General features: G+C 36.5%; 1 protein-coding gene across 5 annotated transcripts in view; it reads left to right on the top strand.

Annotated features, from left to right (window-relative positions):
* The window catches only part of LOC145672076 (neuronal synaptobrevin-like), a 66,416-nt gene that overhangs the window by 11,022 nt on the left and 34,745 nt on the right, over positions 1 to 20,649 (top strand). The window contains exons 1-2 of one of the 5 annotated variants that reach the window (XM_081741322.1): positions 7,204 to 7,300; positions 16,548 to 16,588. The exons of the other annotated variants lie outside the window; for them this stretch is intronic. Coding sequence (XP_081597448.1) covers positions 7,219 to 7,300; positions 16,548 to 16,588 — 123 coding nt within the window. The 5' untranslated portion in view covers positions 7,204 to 7,218. Of the gene's footprint in view, positions 1 to 7,203; positions 7,301 to 16,547; positions 16,589 to 20,649 lie in introns of those variants that run through there. 5 annotated transcript variants of the gene reach the window in all.

Genomic DNA, 20,649 nt, shown 5'->3' with positions numbered 1-20,649 from the left:
GTTTGTCATTGTGTTGCTATGCGTGGACAAACCCAACGTCAACGATTTAGTATGTATTTGAGAAGTGCAGGTAACACATTGACATGCCCATGCATGAAGATGGCAATGGAAATTCTTTTGATTCACAATCTCAGTTGTCTGTAGTATTTATGGAACTTAGAACCTATAGAATTTATGTTACATAATAAGAATTAACTGATCAGATTTTTATTTATTTATTCCAAAGAAAACAATGTAATGTTTCTATAAGTGCTGTTAAAATTTGAATAAAATTATTTCTTCAAGGAATAACGAACAATCGTTCGAATATTGAATACTGATATATTCGGGTGGATATTGGAATAATTTTAACCACATTTTTTGTTTCTGTCTTTATAATTTCTCAGTCCAGTTTAGCTTGACCTACTAGTTTTGGAACGTGAATGCTTTAAATGGTAGTTATAGAAGTTTGTCTCTGGAAGAATAGGCCGCGGTGGCTCACTGGTAGAGCGTTCACCTCTGGTGCATAGGATCCTTGGTTCGATCCCATCTCGCGCCAAGTGAACTTTGGGGTGGACAAACACTGGTCGTGAGTTTTTTCAGGGTTCTCCCACTTTCTTCATTCCAGCATTTTCATGCATTTCTCATCATCACAGTCTGTTTTAGCCTAGCTGGCATAGCTGTGGGACGTAAAACTTAAAGATTTCATTTCATTTTCATTTGTCTCTGGAAGAACTCATATTTCGTTTCATGGTTAGGTAGTTATAAACATCGTGAAGAGGCCAAAGCATAGATAACATTCTAAGTATAAAATTAGAAGATTTGACGTTTCGGACAAAATATTTCCTAAAATTAGTACATGAATGTGTGATACAAGAAGAAATTGAAAATTCACAATTTTGGTCAAGAGCTTTAGGTACAGAAGAAATTAAAGTATGTTACGCTTTAAGTTGATTGATACTCCGATTCGTGAGTAGGGTGCGGAATACCCGGGTTCGATTCCCAGTGGCCAGCTTATGGGGTTTGGAGCACACATTAAGCTATAAGTCTACGTCTGATATAGTCTCAATGCTGAAACGCATTCTAAATTCCAATTAATCCATCCATCGTTTGAATCTGGAGAGTTATTCTCGGTGTCTGTCCTTATTGAGTTCCGGGGACACGTTCCAACTTAGTTAATACTATAAAAGAGGATTGTTATTGGAGGTATCACAGTTGTCGTCTGAGGAATAGTCATGCTAGATGCACTACTTGCTGTATACGTTCCACCAGAATATTCTGACGGGGATAATCCGTAGAGATGTCAACCGTGTAAGAGTATGTGAGATCTTCTCGTTGTATCCATCTGATCGAAAATAGTACTTGGACTGACTTAATCTAGAAAATACTGGAACACAGGGTGTCACACGTTTGAAGTGGCCACCGCGTTCCCTTGCCATCCTTTGAGCAATCTTGTGACACCTTTGGTCATAGAATGTCGGCCATAACTACTCCACCCGGGTTATTGCCAACCGCTGGTGGGTGTCGAACTAAGTTGTATTACCACAGGAACTGCAGGAGGATCTGATCCACAATATAAGAACTGGTTCTGCAGCCTGTGTAGCCATATGTGATAACCACACCTTCGTACTGAATGGTTCCGGCACTGTCAACTGCGGCATCTACAAAACCGGCGAGGGAAAGTCACATAGTAAAAACATAATAATGTTGTGTTCAGCGTTTCTGTGTCCTTTCGACCTCATATTAGTGTAAGAGGATCTATCCCATATGTCCAGATGCTACAAATCGACATACTTCATGTTTTTCTACATATTTGACCATTTTCGAAGTGTTTCCTGTAACTTACCATCATGATGTAAGGAATTTCAGAATACCGTAAAATTTTAAGGTCAGTTAAAACTCCAGGAGCAAATATACAGTTCTTCTTGAAAGAAATGCTACATTTTTCCTCTTTCTGTAATCTCACGTCGCAATATATTCGTGCAGTAGTTAACCAGATTGTTATACTTCTTACCACCCGTCATTCGGCGCGTGAAAACCTTACATAACGAGTTCGGTATAGAGCGCCGTGTAATTCACTCTGGTAAACCTGACACGCCATCTTGGATTAAATAATGCTCTTATACTCTGGAATGCCGAATAATTTACGAAAGATATTATTATTGAATATTCCGTGGTATACAAGTGATTTTAATCCGCACATGCTATTTACCACGTGGTGGTGCTAAACTGAAAAAAAAAAGTGCTACGACTTTTTCGTAAGTACCCGGATTTTTAATCAAAGAACATGGCGGCATTAAACAGCAGGGTGTCTATCGGTCACGAAAGTCACGAGTGTCACGAAAAAGTCACGAAATCAGAAAACGGTCATGAAAGTCACGAAATTTAGCTTTTGGGTCACGATTTTTTTTTAACTGTGCAAATGTAAGTACAGATTGGAAAATTTTGTTCTATAAAACATCAACGTTCAAAACCAAAAATGTCTATGGTCGGCTTTAGGCGCTACCAAATTGCAAGCAAAGTACGTTTGTATCGCATGAATGAAAATTCTGCCTAATTCGCACCCAAATTCGCTCCTGAAAATATTAGGAAATTTTATGATTTGGTAAAGAAAAGGTCACGAAAAAGTCACGAAATTTCATTGTGGAATTTTAGTAGACACCATGAACAGTTAGGTTTCTGGCTTGAGAAGTCTCGGTTTTGATTTTCGAAACCAGCCAATCATTCTGGTAGTTTTCCAGGATTTATTTATTGCTTGTTGAGGTGAATACTGAGGTGGAACTTTTAGTACATGCATCCTGCACTTTTTTTAAAAAAATAAAAGTTTTTACCGTCTGTCATTGTTACTCAATCCACACTTCGTACAAGAAACTTCGCAGACTCTCATTGAATGCAATATGAAAGTCACCACTGTCTCCGTATTATTCTAAATTATCTCACTGCGTTACTGCCAAATTCTTTATTACTGAGTAGAGAGAAATTCGCTGACTTTTTTGTTTGCTAAGGTTGTTATAGTTTTATGAATTTTAAAAATTAAATGTCCTATTAGAGGGGAACTTCCCCACAAAGTCTGCTTCTCGGAGAAATAATTATTTTCTTGTGAATTGCAGTAAACAGAACATCATCAATTTGTATTACATTCTCATATTTCATCAGAATCATTAATTTGTATTGGATGAATATAAGATTTAAACTTTTTTCGAATTTACTTAAGTTTTCATTTTGACTGTAAGCACTCATATATTATTATTATAAAAGACAGAAAGGGAAAAAAATCCTAGCGTGGGATTTTTTCTTCAATTATTTCGATTTTCCACTAGTGATGAAATCTTCGTCGATGTTTTCATTAAATTAGAAGAAAATCTTGTCTGCTAATTTGGAATTACATGCCTTCATGTCCTTTATAGACTTCAATTTTTCTAAATCTGTCGTATTTAGTAATTAGACTGGCGAAATTAGTAGTGCGTTTCCTTATAGATCCAATGTCACTAGTTTGAAACACCTCTAATGAAAAGAAATTGAACTTGTAAACATTACCCCGGTCTTCACACTAATCCACCATAGGGCCGCGGTGGCTCAGTAGTGGAGCGTTCACTTCTGGTGCATGGGGTCCCTGGTTTCAATACCACTTCGCGTCAAGTGAACTTTGTGGTGGACAAACATCGTGTGCGTGGGTTTCTTCGGGGTTCTCACTTTTCCTCATTCCACCATTTCAATCATTTCTCATCACCACCGTATCTTTTAGCCTAGCCGTGGGACGTAAAAGTAAAAGATTTCATTTCATTTCATGTCACTAATCCTTCATGTTGGCATGCATTTTCTCAAACCATTGATAAGGAAACGCCTGTCTTTCCAGTCAAATTACGAAGAGAGATTAAGAAAAACACCATAGTCTAAGAAGAACATCAAGGGATGTGATTCCAAACTAGCTAAGTTTTTTTTTTTTTTTTTTTTTTCTAATTTAATGAAAATCCTGTTGAAAATTCCAGAACTAATAGGAAATCGAAATAATTGGTGAAGGAAATAAAATACACACCAAGGATTTTTTGTTTCTTTCTTATATACTTTGCGAATTTAGTTGCAGAAAAACTTTTCTTTTTTTAATTAATAAACTAATAATGCTTTCTATAGATAGATATTCATCTCGTATTATTAATATTTCTTTGTAGAAGTTGTATTACTTCTTAATCATAATCTATCATTTCAGATATTTACCTATAACTTTTTTTAATCCTGAGATGTTTCATAAATTGTATGATTGTTTCCTTGCTGATAACTGTTTTCATGCATATTGCTTTTAAATGTTAAATACCTTGGACAGGAAGGGAGGGAGGATGGGTGACTAACTCCTGTTTGTTAGCCTTTCTTGTTTTCTTTCATCTGTGCGCGGACAGGTGTTAACTGTTGTGCGTGTGTGTATTTTTTTCAACCTTACGTATAAAGACCAGCAGTTGTAGCAAAATAAAACATCGAAATTGGCATTTTTTCCCCCTAAAAATGGCAGTTTTTATTGCAAAAATTAGTATAGTAGAATTACAAACTAAAATAAGTTTTCTTATGAGCAGTACAACTGTCAAAAGTCCATTAGAGCCACGTGCAGACTACCAGTGACTGAAATTTGTCTACTATTACAAAGGGTTAGCCACCTGGCATAGTCATCAGGAGGCACACAGAAGACTGACTTGCGTTTTTCTTTAATAGTGTCACCAGTAGGTTGTGTCGTTCAAGGAGAACAGAAAAAAGGTGGTTTTGTTTTGGTGCGAACTATATGTTCATTATATGTGTCTGTAATTTACGAAAAGCTCACATTAAACATATTAATATACATTAAGGATTGTAAATAACTTAATTAATAACTGTGACTTTAAAAGTATCAATAACCAGAACACATTAAACGAAGAAAAATGATAGATTACTAGCAGAATACTCGTTCTTCGCACGGGGAAAATACGTTTCATTTTGGAGATAAAGGCCAATGGAAGCTGAGTTTGAATATAAACGGCATCAGAAGTTACTGTCCATCTCAGGGACCCCGAAAACTATGTAATCGACACTAATATTGGTCATTTTCGATCATTTTTATATATCCCCACCCCTCCTCAAGTTGCGGGCTGAATTTGGATTTAAACAGCATCCCAAGTGTTACTGTTCATCTCAATGACTCCGAAAACTATAGATTCAACACTAATATCGGCTATTTTCGATCATTTTTAAGTATGTCCCCTCCTCCACCTTCCCTAAGTTGAATCGTCGAAGTGATATGATAAAGCCATCCCAGGTTTGAACCTCATCTATGTTAAAAATTAGATCATAGTAGAATATGGTATTTATGGAATTTTGCCACAACTGCCGGTCTTCACTTATGTATGTTCTGACGTGCTTTCGTTTACTTTTCTGATATTGTGCTAGTGTTTAAGTGCTTTCTCAGCTGTACTTAGTAAGATATAAATATACATATATACGTGAGGCAATGTTTTATAGAGAGGAGTGATTCTTGCGCTGTTTTTTGGACAACCCTCTAGCTTAATCTCTTGTAGAAATGTTTCTAAATATTCGTTGTGAAATACTTTATTTAACTATTTGCTTCTGTGTATCTATCTGAAGATATGTTATTTCTTGTTCTTTGTTTTTGCAGTCTTTCAGCTTTCTATGTGGATTGGTTGTGCTCTGTATATCTATCTATAAGTATGTGTTGATGTGTTCATTAAGAAATTTATTTACGTATCTAAACAGCTGTTTGCAGCAACTTTAATTGTGCCGAAATAATTGGGTATTACATTATATATGATAAGGGATTAGTACATAATAAGAAAAAAACTACAAAGATAGTGAAATTCTTCCAAAAAGTACTGATACCCAGAAAAAGTGAAATTTTGTGCACACATGTACTTAGGTAGTAGCTACTTCAGGTGGTTTTGTTTCAGATACACAGTAACAAAATGTACGGTTAGCTTTCCGGTAGTACTAGGACATTAGAATCACCAGCATTGATATTCAATTGTTTTTAGTATATACAGTTTACATGTGCGTAAATAGCGATCTTCAGATTCAGCCATGTGGACTATGGTAAAGATCTAACCCTATTCTAAAGTAACATTTCGTTACCCACACCGGTGTATAAATATATACAAACTGAGACTGTGCACCTCAGCATCCAATCATAACAAACATTATCAAAGAGGGAAGGAAGGGAACTTTTTTGTGTTCTAGTAGGATGACTTCGAACTATTACTTCTGCCACTAACAGTTTATACAGAATGTCCGAAGAGTTAACTGATTGTGTTTTACGATGTGGAAACCAAATCAGTGCCCAAGAAGGGTTTCGCCCAACTTACAAGTAACCCTATCGTTGTCGAAATCTACTTTGTTGACCAAACTTGGCAGCGAAGTTGGGAATATCAACAAACGAGTGTAGCAAAATTTAAAGTGCTTCCGTCCATAAAGACGGGCGCAGTGGCCAAAAACCTGATTGAACAAAAAAGCCAAAACACTGTATTGCAAGTCTGAAAATGGTAGTGTATGTGTAAAACAGGAAAGGGATGGAAAACAAAAACGCATAAATAGGCACTGAGAGGCAGTAGACGTCTATTCAAGAAGGTAGACGTGTCATAGGCGCCATCTTGAGGTCGGCCATCTTGTATCTCGCACGATTATTTTAAATACGAAGAGGGATCATGTAATATGTCAATCTGAGCTAAAATTTTAAGGAATAATGTGGTGAAGTCCATATTGCTCTAAGTTTATATTTGTAAAACATAATGAAATAGTACATTGGGATGAGTTACTTGGTTCGGAGGTTAGTAATTTCAGTACATTAAAATACGTGTAATTTCCCCATATAAATCAATAGGCTAAAAATACAAAAATGGCGCATGTAGTTCGCAGTCTTAATGATGAGGAGCTGTGTACAAATTTTCACGTTTCTGGGTTTATTGCAGATGAATTAGAGATATTTTTTAAATCTCCCTGTGTAGATTTATCGGTTTCTCCTAATAAATTTTTACTTAACGAGAACTTTGGCTTCACTCCTTCATAATAACGACACTGTCTCTTCAACATTGTTATACTTATAGGGTATATCTAGATGAAGTTTTTACTATTTCAGCTCAATGGGAATAACAGTAATGCTGCCCTTCAGGACCAACACATACACGTGACTATAATAAAAGTTTACGCAAGATTCGTTAGCCTGAAGGGGGTAATTCTGCCTGAAATAACAAACGTAACTAAAAGCATGACATGACAGATTATCATTTATACGGTAACGTTGTTTTCTTCTGTCGATGGTTTGTTCAAATATACCGTGTAGAATTGATCAAAGGTTTGTACGTTGTACTTTATCAAGCATGCATATATACATATACAATATCCTAATTTGCTTTAGTTAAAGATCTGTTTGCTGCTAGTATTTTTTCCTTTCTTTATTATGGAATGATCTTGTTTTAAGCACAAAGTCGATGCTTCTGTCAAATATTTTCGTAGGTGTAAATGGACGTTTCATTTTTTGCGCAGCTGGAATTTTTCGTCTTGGACATTAGTTAGAGCTTCACTTTTAACTGCTTCCTGTTTTAAAATTACATGAAGAACTTCGGTTGTATAGACAGAAGAAAAGCATGTGTTTTTTACATATGCCATATTTAACTAGTATATGATAAATGTGTCCAGTCTAATAGTGCTCTGTGCTCACTATTAGAAAATTAGTATATTTATTATTATTATTATTCAACAAATTGCTCCCACTTTTGTTTAATTCTGTCCACAATGTATTAACTAAATAATTCATCTTTATTTATTTATTTATTTATTTTTTACTTTGCAGCGCGGTAGAGCTGCTGAATACCGGTCGTAAATTTTTTAACTTATTTTTTAAAATATATTTGGTATACCCTACCTTTTCTCAAAATAATGACATGAGTTTATTTTTTTAAAAGAAAGTAGTATTTTCGTTGATTTCCTATCAGATAGTGTTTATCAAGCATTTTGATATAGTAAAGCATTAAAGCCACTTTTAGCTTGAAAGAAATACACCAAAATTCACTTTGAGAGCTGTTATTTGTGTATTACACATCTTATTTATTTATTTATTTAATGACACATTTTATAATAAACCCTGTATACATCTCACTAATGATTGTTTCACGGCAGAATGTTCTTTCATGCAATGTTTGATTTTATATTTATATACAGCCTGTCCATAAATATACTATCATATTTTAACGTGGTATTACGTTGCTTTGGATAATCGTATTTAAATAAAATAGGAGGGCCGCGGTTGCTCAGTGGTAGAGCGTTCACCTCTGGTGCTTGGAGTCCCGGGTTCGATCCCAACTCCCGCCAAGTGAACTTTGTGGTGGACAAACACCCTGTGCGTGGGTTTTCTCGGGGTTCTGCCGTTTCCTCCCACTGTCTTCATTCCACCATTTCATTCATTACTCATCATCACAGTCTCCTTTAGCCTAACCGGCATAACCGTGGGACGTAAAACTCAAAAGATTTCATTTTTAAATAAAATTGATCACTTGAAAGAACAACTCAAATATTTTTTACTCTATCTCATAGACATTGAATGTAGGCCCCACGTGTGGCGATGCAGACATCAAGACGATATTCCCATTCATGCCATACACGCTTCAACATATCGGATGAAATGGGCTGGATGGCAGCACTGATACGAACTTGCACGTGCAGGTTCTGAGTCAATGGGGGTACATAGATACAATCCTTTATGTAACCCCATAAAAAGAAGTCACAGACTGACAAGTCAGGCCACTTGTAGAAGATATTATCATTATTTCCGCCACGTCCAATCCATCTTCCTTAAAACTTATTCTTTAACAACAACACAACGAAAGGAATGAATTTACGTTAACACATTACGGCATAACAATACAGAAACATAAAAGCTTCCCATGTGACCTCCAGCAGAAACAGCAACTTCCTGTTAAATATTCAACAACGAACCCATATCGACTAATCAGAAAGTAAACGTGAATCGTGAATCCACCAGCATGAGGTTTCCCATTCGCAACAACTCATGTGGCAAAGTTGGGGGCGCGGTGGCTCAGTGGTAGAGCGTTCACCTCCGGTGCTTGGGGTCCCTGGTTCGATCCCAGCTCGCACCGTGTGGGCTTTGTGGTGGACAAACACCGTGCTCGTGGGTTTTCCCGGGGTCCTCCCGTTTCCTCCCACTTTCTTCATTCCACCATTTCACTCATCTCTCATCATCACCGTCTCCTTTAGCCTAACCGGCATAACCGTGGGACGTAAAACTTAAAGATTTCATTTCATTTCATTTTCATGTGGCAAAGTTGGGTGAAGTTCTCTCAAAGACGCTATCAGACGTTTCGCCATGCGACTTGCTTCCAACTCAAATAGTAAATAAAAATTGTGATACTTTGAAACAACCTAAAGATGTAATATCTGCGTACTGTTTCGAGGCCCTCCTCACCTCGCACTTGGTTCATCTACAGAAAAATGTGTTGCTATGTAAAAACATAATACGTAAAATTGTCTGCTTATCCATTTCTTTCTGATTTATGGGTAATGAAAAGTCCTTGGTATGTACTACATAAGATCACAAATAACTGACCCTATCAACGGTCGATTACAATTAACAACCTTGAACTGCGAATTGTCTTCGGTCTGAGCGATCCTAGGTTCGATGCCTGGTGGGACACTCGGTCGAAAAAATGTGAAAGCTTTTTCAGGCTAGCAATCCTGAGTGAGGTTTTCCTGGGTTTTCCTCATTCGCATCACGCAAATGCCGAGGCCGCTTTCTTCCTTCCCTTCCTTGGATAGTGTGATCGTCGAGGAACGTCATCCCTCATACGTGACGGGCTAAATGGCCATAGATGGTAAAAGCCCAGAAATCTAATTCCTAATCCTAATCCTTTCTTCCTTCCTTTTCCTCGGATAGTGTGATCGCCGAGAGACGTCATCTCTCATACGTGACAGGCTAAGATGGCCATAGATGCCGAAAGCCCAGAAATCTAATTCCTAATCCTAATCCTTTCTTCCTTCCTTTTCCTCGGATAGTGTGATCGCCGAGAGACGTCATCCCTCATATGTGACAGGCTAAGATGGCCATAGATGCCGAAAGCCCAGAAATCTAATTCCTAATCCTAATCCTTTCTTCCTTCCCTTTCCACGGATAGTGTGATCACAGAGCGACGTCATCCCTCATACGTGAAGAGCTAAATGGCCATATAGGGGGCCGCGGTGGCTCAGTGGTAGAGCGTTCACCTCTGGTGCTTGGGGTCCTGGGTTCGATCCCAGCCCCCGCCAAGTGAACTTTGTGGTGGACAAACACCGTGTGCGTGGGTTTCCTCGGGGTTCTCCCGTTTCCTCCTACTTTCTTCATTCCACCATTTCACTCATCTCTCATCATCACCGTCTCCTTTAGCCTAACCGGCATAACCGTGGGACGTAAAACTTAAAGATTTCATTTCATTTCATTTTCATGTGGCAAAGTTGGGTGAAGTTCTCTCAAAGACGCTATCAGACGTTTCGCCATGCGACTTGCTTCCAACTCAAATAGTAAATAAAAATTGTGATACTTTGAAACAACCTAAAGATGTAATATCTGCGTACTGTTTCGAGGCCCTCCTCACCTCGCACTTGGTTCATCTACAGAAAAATGTGTTGCTATGTAAAAACATAATACGTAAAATTGTCTGCTTATCCATTTCTTTCTGATTTATGGGTAATGAAAAGTCCTTGGTATGTACTACATAAGATCACAAATAACTGACCCTATCAACGGTCGATTACAATTAACAACCTTGAACTGCGAATTGTCTTCGGTCTGAGCGATCCTAGGTTCGATGCCTGGTGGGACACTCGGTCGAAAAAATGTGAAAGCTTTTTCAGGCTAGCAATCCTGAGTGAGGTTTTCCTGGGTTTTCCTCATTCGCATCACGCAAATGCCGAGGCCGCTTTCTTCCTTCCCTTCCTTGGATAGTGTGATCGTCGAGGAACGTCATCCCTCATACGTGACGGGCTAAATGGCCATAGATGGTAAAAGCCCAGAAATCTAATTCCTAATCCTAATCCTTTCTTCCTTCCTTTTCCTCGGATAGTGTGATCGCCGAGAGACGTCATCTCTCATACGTGACAGGCTAAGATGGCCATAGATGCCGAAAGCCCAGAAATCTAATTCCTAATCCTAATCCTTTCTTCCTTCCTTTTCCTCGGATAGTGTGATCGCCGAGAGACGTCATCCCTCATATGTGACAGGCTAAGATGGCCATAGATGCCGAAAGCCCAGAAATCTAATTCCTAATCCTAATCCTTTCTTCCTTCCCTTTCCACGGATAGTGTGATCACAGAGCGACGTCATCCCTCATACGTGAAGAGCTAAATGGCCATATAGGGGGCCGCGGTGGCTCAGTGGTAGAGCGTTCACTTCTGGTGCTTGGGGTCCTGGGTTCGATCCCAGCCCCCGCCAAGTGAACTTTGTGGTGGACAAACACCGTGTGCGTGGGTTTCCTCGGGGTTCTCCCGTTTCCTCCCACTTTCTTCATTCCACCATTTCATTCATTACTCATGTTCACCGTCTCCTTTAGCTTAACCGGCATAACCGTGGGACGTAAAGCTTAAAGATTTCTAAATGGCCATAGATGTCTAAATCCCAGAAATCTAAGTCCTAAATCCTTGAACTGTGAATCATTCAGCAAACTGCCCCCGGTTTTTATTTTATTTTTTTTTTTTTTTTAATTTTTAAATAAACATTTAAACACAGTCAAGAAGTACTTGCTGATTTTAGAGTGGAAGCTATGAACCAACTTGTTATTGCTCTATAGAATTCAATTTTTCGTATCCCCCTTTTTTTTTTTCTTTCTTCCAGAGTCAAATACTCAAAACTTTGAAAATATTAATATTAGAGAATGTTTAGAAAGTATATTTGACAAAGTAAGATGCAACTTAGTTGTTCAGTGAATGCATCGTCAGTGAGTGACATTGTGGGAATACGATTTGCATACAAAGAGTGCATAGGATGTCTATCGGTTACGAAAGTCACAAAAAAGTCACGAAATCAGAAAATGGTCATGAAAGTCACGAAATTTAGCTTTTGGGTCACTTTTTTTTTAAACTGCAAATGTAAGTACAGATTGGAAAATTTTGTTGTATAAAACGTCAAAATTCACCACCAAAAATGTCAATGGTTGGCTTTAGACGCTACCAAATCGCAAGCAAAGTACGTTTCTATCTCATGAATGAAAGTTCGGCCTAATTCGCACCCAAATTCGCTCTTGAAAATAGCAAATTTTATGATTTGGTAAAGAAAAGGTCACGAAATTTCATTGTGGAATTTTAGTAGACACCCTGGCTGCAGTATGAATTAAAGATTTGATCATTTTCCCATGAACTGTTATTTTTACCCGCCGAAGTACCAAATATCGATCTTGCACCTTAGGAATAGTAGCCAACAGTCCCTTTGTGAACTTAATATTATCTTCAATAGATTGACTGGAATATATATTACCAATAAAATAAGCACTAACCTTTCTGTATTCCTAAGGAAATAACATCTAGTATTTCGGAAACTGTAGGTCTTCGCATACTTAAATACTTAAAGCTTCGTCTACAGTTGACATATTCAGTTTATTATTATTATTATTATTTTTTAAATTAATCTAGTAACTTTTTAGGTAGCTCGCTTTATTTTGGGGCTAACCTGTGTATACGTTCCCCCCTTTTTTTTTTATGAATTAAGCTTAGTGTAAGTGCACGTAACTCTAAAATATTATACCTATTACAATGTATTACTTTGCAGGTAAATGGAGGTAGGTATTTTTATCCAGTTCTTCACACTTCATGCACTATAGAATCCGAACTAGTACAATGTTGTCATATCCTGTAACCATATGCATCTGCGATTTCATTTTACACGAGATGGGAGACCAAAGAATTGGTGAAGAAATAATAATAATAATAATAATAATAATAATAATAATAATAATAATAATAATAATAATAATAATAATAATAATAATAATAGTAATAATAAAACTACTTCCATTTATCTAGAAAAGAAGAAATTGTAATAGGTGTAATATTTCAGTGTTAAGTGCATTTACACTAAGGTTAGTTAATAAGAAATGGGAAATATGTATATACAGGGTAGCCCCCAAAAATGTAGCGATCTATCTAAAAAAAAAAACAAAGCTACTAGGTTAAAAATAAGAGACGTTTTTTAAATAAATAGAAGATATCCACTATCGCACTACTAAGGCACGAAGACGAAGCTTTAAGCATGTGAGAACTTTTTTACTGAATATGTTGTAAGCTTATATAATTCTTGATTATGGAAACTTGATAAAGTTTCGAAATACTAGATGCTATTTTCTTAACAATACAGAAAGATTAGTACTAATTTTATTAAGACGCCTCTTAAATGCTGTCTGTTTTAATTTTTTAGAACGTTTTAAAATTTATTGTAAATTATCTGGAGAAACCTTATTAAGTAATTATGGGTTTTCTGTTGTGAAAGGATATAAATATGTATATCTACATGTTCCTTACAAACTTATAAAAATATGACATATATTTTATGAGGCATATATTATGTATTTTTTTCTTTCTTTCCTCCTATCTTTATATCAATTTAAAACACTTGCTCTTCACACACTGTCAGTAAATCTGTTGCATGGTAGCATGTTTGTGTATTTGGATAGCATGGCATGTAGTGGTAATCCTTGAATAACTCTATTAGTGTGTAGTTCAATGCATTTTTGAGTTAATGATGTGTTTATAATCTTCTGATTATCTTTTGTTATTATACATAATATTTATTTTAATGAAAAAACTAATGGTAGCATTTTCTAAAATAATAGTATCATTTATAATGGTTGTTAATCCACACTAACTTTAAAAAAAATGAAAGAAACTAGTTACATCCGTCAACTAGGAAGAGGTAAAAAAGGATAAAGTTTAGTCAAAAAACATTCTTAATCAGTTTTCTTTTATTGTAAGTGAAGTGTATTGTCCTCTAGTTGTTTAATTCACAAACACATAAAGAGGGCATGTCATCAAGAAGGGTAGGTTTCCCGGTGGGTAGGTACCCTCTATAAATGAAACGTTATTAAGTATGAGAAGTCGAGAACTAGTGTGTGAAGTTAGGAATAGATGAAGTTGCTAATTGTTCGCAACTATGAAATTTTGTTCAGATCTCTTCTGAATCTCAACTGATGTTCAACATATATTTGTTACTAAAAAAAAAAAAAATCGGGATGAGGAGAGGATAATGCAATGTGAGGTTTGGGTAAGAAATAGCTACTTTAGATGCAGAACATATTTCTTAGTGAAGGCATAGATGCCAAAAATGTTGCGTTACATATAAATAAATTAGTGTGTGCTCAAACGGATAGATGTAATCAACATACCAAGTATGACAGTGGAAATTCAATAATCTTTGGAGATCAGTGTCAGGATCTAGTTTTGAAATCTTTACAGATGTTTATTGTTCCGTCCATGGTTAATGAGGACGGTAACAGTGTAAATTTGTGAATCAAGACACATAGGAGATACAAGTAAATACGAGAAAATGGGTAGACACAAGAGAAAATTCTATGCGAGGTTTGTTCTTAACTAATTTCATGTAGTCTGGAGTCGAGCTCGGTTCTTAACAGAAATGTGAGAGTTCTTATCTACTGATCACGTGGTGATACTAGGATCTGAGTGCGAATTGTCACGTTTCAGCTCAATGATTGACTTCATCAAATAAGTGCTTTTCTTACGTATGCCTTTTATAAATTTTCTTACCATGTATCTCAATCGCCTTAAACTCCGTTGCATTCAGTGGATTAAAATAATTCCCCGTTGTTTCAAATTATCCAGTATGGCAATTAGGAAACGGATCTGATGTTTTGCTGCGATGTTTTGACACAGTAGTTTTTCATTAGAGGCGAATCTTGCGTGTGATCTTCGCAACACGTGCAGAAATTTCCATCTCGGCTGTCTGCCAGTGTGGTGTGTGACACGGTTAAATACAGACTGGTATTATGATACGTTGTCACAGTTTCAACAGTGAGACATAAACTGAATATTAAATTCTGTACGCGTTCAGGAAAAAATCCAACTGAAACATGTGAGATATTGAAAAAGGTTTATTGGGACAATGCTTTTGTCGTTTCCATGCTTTTGAATGATATAAAAGGTTCAGTACTGAAAGAGTGAAATATGTCGTGCGCCCAGATTTAAACATGTCTGTCGGGATAACTGAAATGAATAACAAAGTTCGGGATATATTTTGAATGGCCGAAATTCAAGTATCACGTGGTAGACCTCTTGGAAGTGAATAAGGAGATTTTATCAAACATTTCAGTTGTTATGACAGTCTATTTGGATCTGAGCGCTTGTCATCTTCCACATACTCCCTACCACGGCTGAACCTGTTACGCCACTGAAAAGCATGACAACGAGGAAAGTAATTATCCACATAAAACTTTTTCAACATTACAAATGTTTCCGTAGGAGTTCTTCTTAAGCGGGCAAAGAACTTATTCATTCTTCGTTCCATAGCTGAAGCGGCGAGGAGGTATTATAACACCAGTGAATACTTAGTCGCGTTACGCGTCACACTATCAACCGTCCGACCTAGAAATTTCCTCAGGTGTTTCCGAAGATCAGACGCAAGATTCATCACTATGAAAACTTCTGTGCCAAAACTAACTTTGCAGCAAGAAAGTCAGTTGCGCTTCTTAATTGCTGCACTTGATATATAGGATTGAAAGTTCAGTAGGTGAGTGAGATGTGCAAATTGATTGCAGTTTGAATATATCTATACAGGGTGTTTCAAAACAACACCGACAATGTTTGGGAACTGATCCCTGGTACCAAGATAAGACGAAAAGTATAGACCGACCTGGGTGTACAAATGATTCCTTTCGGAGTTATAGACTGCCAAAAAAACATGAAAAAGTGAATTTTAAAGGTCCATAGCTCCAATACTATGGGAGCTATCGTAGTCGGGTCAAGACTTTATTTAGGAACTAGTATGTGCTCTATTCAGATATCCATGTTTCAGAATCCTGCGGTATTTTCACAACAATTTTTATAGAGGCAGTTGGTGAGTACTTCAAATTATATGCTCGTAGTCAAACTGCCTCTATAAACATTGTTGCATGAGTACTTTAGGATTCTGAATCATGTATTTTTGGATAGCGCACATAATATTTTCTAAGTGAACTCTTGACCTGACTACGGTAAGTCTCATAGTTTTGGAGTTATGGGCCTTTAAATTGCATGTTTTCGACAGCCTATAACTCCGAAAGGAAGCAATTGTGCATCCAGGTTAGTTTATACCTTTCGTCTTATCTTGTCAGGAATCATCTCCCAAATGTTGTCGGTATTGTTTTGAAACAATATATATATATATATATAAAGCCCATTTGATCAAGGAAAAAGGAAGAAAGAGAAATTTTAACTGTAGAACTATAATTATTGAGTAGATTTATTGGATGTGCACGATAGCATGCGCATGAGAAAGAACTTCCTCTTACACTATTCTATATTTTAAACTAGTGTTGCTGATAAATGTACTGTTTCTGTTGTGTTTTCTGTTTCAGTGTCTCTTGTGGGAACTTTCTTTACGTCTTCTATGGACCCGGTAATAACTCTTTCTTTTTTCCATTCTTTTTATAATTTTGCTTTCAAACCTTCATAATTTCACAAATTATTTAAACCCATTATAACTTCTCCATATGTTAGAGATATCTCCTCTTACTGTATATATCATATGATAAGTCTCTTTATATTATTCTTTTTTCTTGCAAGTAGTTTCTTCGTTATATACAGGGTGTTATGAAAGTCTGGATCTATATTCAGTTTATAATGGAAAAGAGAATTTAATACAAAATATGCGTAAATTAACTGTAGTGTAAAGGCTAAATTATTTTTTAAATTACTGCCTCAGATGAGCATTTATGATAAAAGAGATCGAATCGATGTCTATTATATATATAATTGCTTGTAAATCCAGGATAGACTCAACATAAATTATAGGTAAATATTGAAGTAGTACATTGATTGAAAATAATTTAGTTTTGGCGTACGCTTATTTAAGATTATACTAAACTTTATTTGCGTTATAAACTCCTTATGGGTTCTCACTTTTGTACTACATTGTAGTTTTTGTCTGAATATTTAGTCTAATGAAAGGTACATTTTTTTTTAACACAAAGTGCATTCTTAATCAAAATAAGCATTTCCAACGTAAGGTACTTTGGTAATAGATCTACTATAAATCAAATTGTATGTACACTATACGAGGGTATTTCCGAAAGTTTCTGGCCTAACGGTGAAATATCGTGCCACTTGTAATGATCCGTTCGTGGCACATAGTGTTATCTATAGAAGAGATAATGTGTTAGTTTTAACTATCTAGCCGTGTCAGTTCGTTGGAGGCATTCTTCCCCAGATGGCGTTATATGCCATGAATGATTTATTACAAGTGACGCGATACCGCGGTGTCAGACTGGAAACTTTTGGAAATACTCCTTTAACTAAACGGAGCCGATAAGCCAATAGATAACAGAGTTTTTTTTCCATTCTAATGCAAAAGAGTTGATGGGGAAACTAAGTCAAGTGAATGAATAGATTGACAATTAGCATAAGGAATGCATTGTGAACAAAAACATGCTTCATTAAACAAATATTCATTCGCACATGTCAGTGAATATTCTCCCGATATGCTAGCACTTTGTTGACTTTTTACACTGACAAGGAGCCAGATGATTTAATGAACTTATGGTGGCTCAGTGGTAGAGCACTTGCCTCTGATGCCTGGGGGTCCCTGATTCGATCCCCGGCCAAGTAAGTTTGTGGTGGACAAAATCGTGTCCGTGGATTTGCTCGGGGTTCCTCCCCACTTTATCATTCCATCAATTCTTCCATCATTCACTTCCTTTAATCATCCGTCTTCCTTAGCCTAAAGCAGGGGTGCCCACAAGGGGGGGCTATGACGCAAACTGCGTCATTGAAATATTTGGTGGGGTTAAAAATCTATATAAATATGTTTGAGGGTGTGTAAAAATTAATCGAAAAGATTTTTTTTCCATGGAAGAACACCTACGGATAGACAATTGAGGGGGGGTGCGTCATGGACATGAGGGGGGGGCACCACTGGCCTAAAGGGCAAATTTCTGGAACGTTAAACTATAAGATTTCATTTCATTGTGATGGACTTTATCAGAATACGTATGTGAAGTGGCGGGAAGATCATGATGGAAGGAAACGGGGATACTCACGGACATAATGTTGTTCACTACAAGCTTGAGGTCGAACCGGAACCCTTCGTGCGAGAGGTGAGCGTTCTGCTATTTAGCCACCGTGCCTCTAGAATCTTTTACAGGGTTTAGCTACAGGAATGCAAATAAGCAATACAATTTTACTAGCCCAAGAAAAAAGCTACTAGCCCACATCACACACCAGAAATCATTTACTTACCTTCGGTATGATATTAAATACTCGCCCGCACTGATGAACCACTCGCCCGTGGTAGCATATATATATATTACACTAATAGTACCAAGTAATGTTAAACCTTACATAGAATATAATGGCTGCCTTGAAATGAGAAATTTAAATATTAATAATACTGAAAACTAAGATCATTATTCATTGATTGTATTTCAACGTCCCCTTTCCAGTCGCAGTCCCAAGGCTTTATGTGAAATAAATGTACAGTTTAAGATGGAATCTAACAGAAGTCCTGTTTAGGAAAAAAAAAAAAAAAAAGTAACTAACCATTTTCACGAGGGAACTCAGGTTATTTCTCAAAAAGTTGATAGAAATTAATCTATCCCCGCAATGTTTGCACAAAAATATGGATTATCTGAAGGAGATATATTCACACTACGAAATAATTACTGTAATTTTTGTTACAAATGCTCATGTATAGAATCAAGCTGCAAGAAGTTAGTAAAGAATTAAGTTATTAGTAGCTCATAAAGGACGGATGAGGGATGTTGTTTATGTGGTGATCTAATTGGAATCTTTCAACACTTCTGCATGCGTTTGGCCGGCGAAACAAGCTAACTTCAGAGATCAGTAGCTGCAGAAAGGATTAACCTATGTGAAAGATTTCATAATGCAAGTGATGTTTTGTATGTAACACAGAATATAATATACTATAGTAAATTAATTTACCTAGTAGTTTCTAGCAGCATATATTGTGGTAAAGGATGTACAGGGAAAATCCTTAAGTAAATAGATACGCATTGATGTAGATATTTTATTTATTTAGTAAGTTACTGAATGCAAATGCAGTTTATGTACAATAGGGTCATCAAGTCTAGGAGGCTCAGGTGGGCAGCTCATGTAACCAGGATGGAAGAAAGTAGGAACGCTTTCAAAGTCTTAACTGAAAGACCAATCGGAAAACGACCATTAGGAAGACCTGGGCGCAGATAAGAGGACAATATTAAGATGGATCTCGCAGAAATAGGAATACAAAATAAAAACTGGGACCAGTTGGCTAAGGATAGAAATCAGTGGAGAGCTTTTGCGAACGCGGCATTGAACCTCCGGGTTCCATAGGCCATAGAGTTAATTAGTTAGTTAGTTAGTTGATGTAGAACAAAACTTAATTGTCCTGCCATTTGCTCTTTGTAAAGCTTTAACTAGTTCAAGCATACCAGTTGTCAACTAACTTGGCATGTAAGCATTTGAAGAGTACAGAAGCAAATATTCATGGATATCATCTCATTGCATCATCAACCTTAGTCTACCGTTTTTTATTATGTTTATTGTCAATTTTAAACACTTCATTAGATAAAGAATGATTCATGAAGATATTATAAAGCTAAAAAATCAACCGGCTCACACAGTCTTAATTGTTCACTGATTTCTGTTTGGCAATATTGGCTACAGTGGAAAATGGTATCAGCTTGAAAAGCTCCTATAACACAGCTACAAAAAATAAAATAAAATAAAATAAATAATAATAATAATAATAATAATAATAATAATAATAATAATAATAATAATAATAATAATAATAATAATAATAATAATAAATAAATTATTAATTAATTAATTAATTAATAAAAAAATAAAAGTTTTGTGCAGTGGACCCCAGGATATGGAATCGATGTATTTTGTTACACAGAACCCAAATTTCGAAACGCTAGGACGATTTACTGTCAGTTTTGTTTTATGGGCGAAAAAAGTCTCTCAGTCCAAAATCGCTCAAGTTTTTCTCCCATAACAAGAAACTGACACGATCGATCTTTTCGAGATTTCGAAATTTGGATTCTGTGTAAACAAAATATATCAAATCCCTACTCTGGGGTCTAACGCACAAAACTTATATTTTATCTGTGTAATTAATATTCCAGTTGGTACTCGTAAAGGTACCTGGCAACTGTGTTACGACTCGCTTCAACTTTTGTAACGTGGGTTTCCTTTCACAGCTCTTTTCCCGAGTTCTAGGCTGTCGTGTTGTTCAATCAAGAGGAACCTAACCTAACTGCGCTGTTTGGAACTGCACAGTCATCCGAGTGACAGCAGACAGCGCGATTCTCAGCGTTCCGAGCAGTTTTCTTGTGTCCTACATTCGTATTGCCCAACAATATGCATTCATTGATTCTGCAGCAGCAGGAAGCAACTTATTGGCTTCGAGAATATGCCACTGAACAGAAACTTTCAGTGGCATGTAAATGTACAATA

The sequence above is a fragment of the Thermobia domestica genome, chromosome 15 (genome assembly GCF_964235325.1).
Source record: "Thermobia domestica chromosome 15, izTheDome1.hap1.1, whole genome shotgun sequence".
NCBI classification, from domain to species: domain Eukaryota; kingdom Metazoa; phylum Arthropoda; class Insecta; order Zygentoma; family Lepismatidae; genus Thermobia; species Thermobia domestica.
The sequence above is the reverse complement of the archived record's forward strand: the minus strand, read 5'-3'. Positions and strand labels throughout refer to the sequence as shown.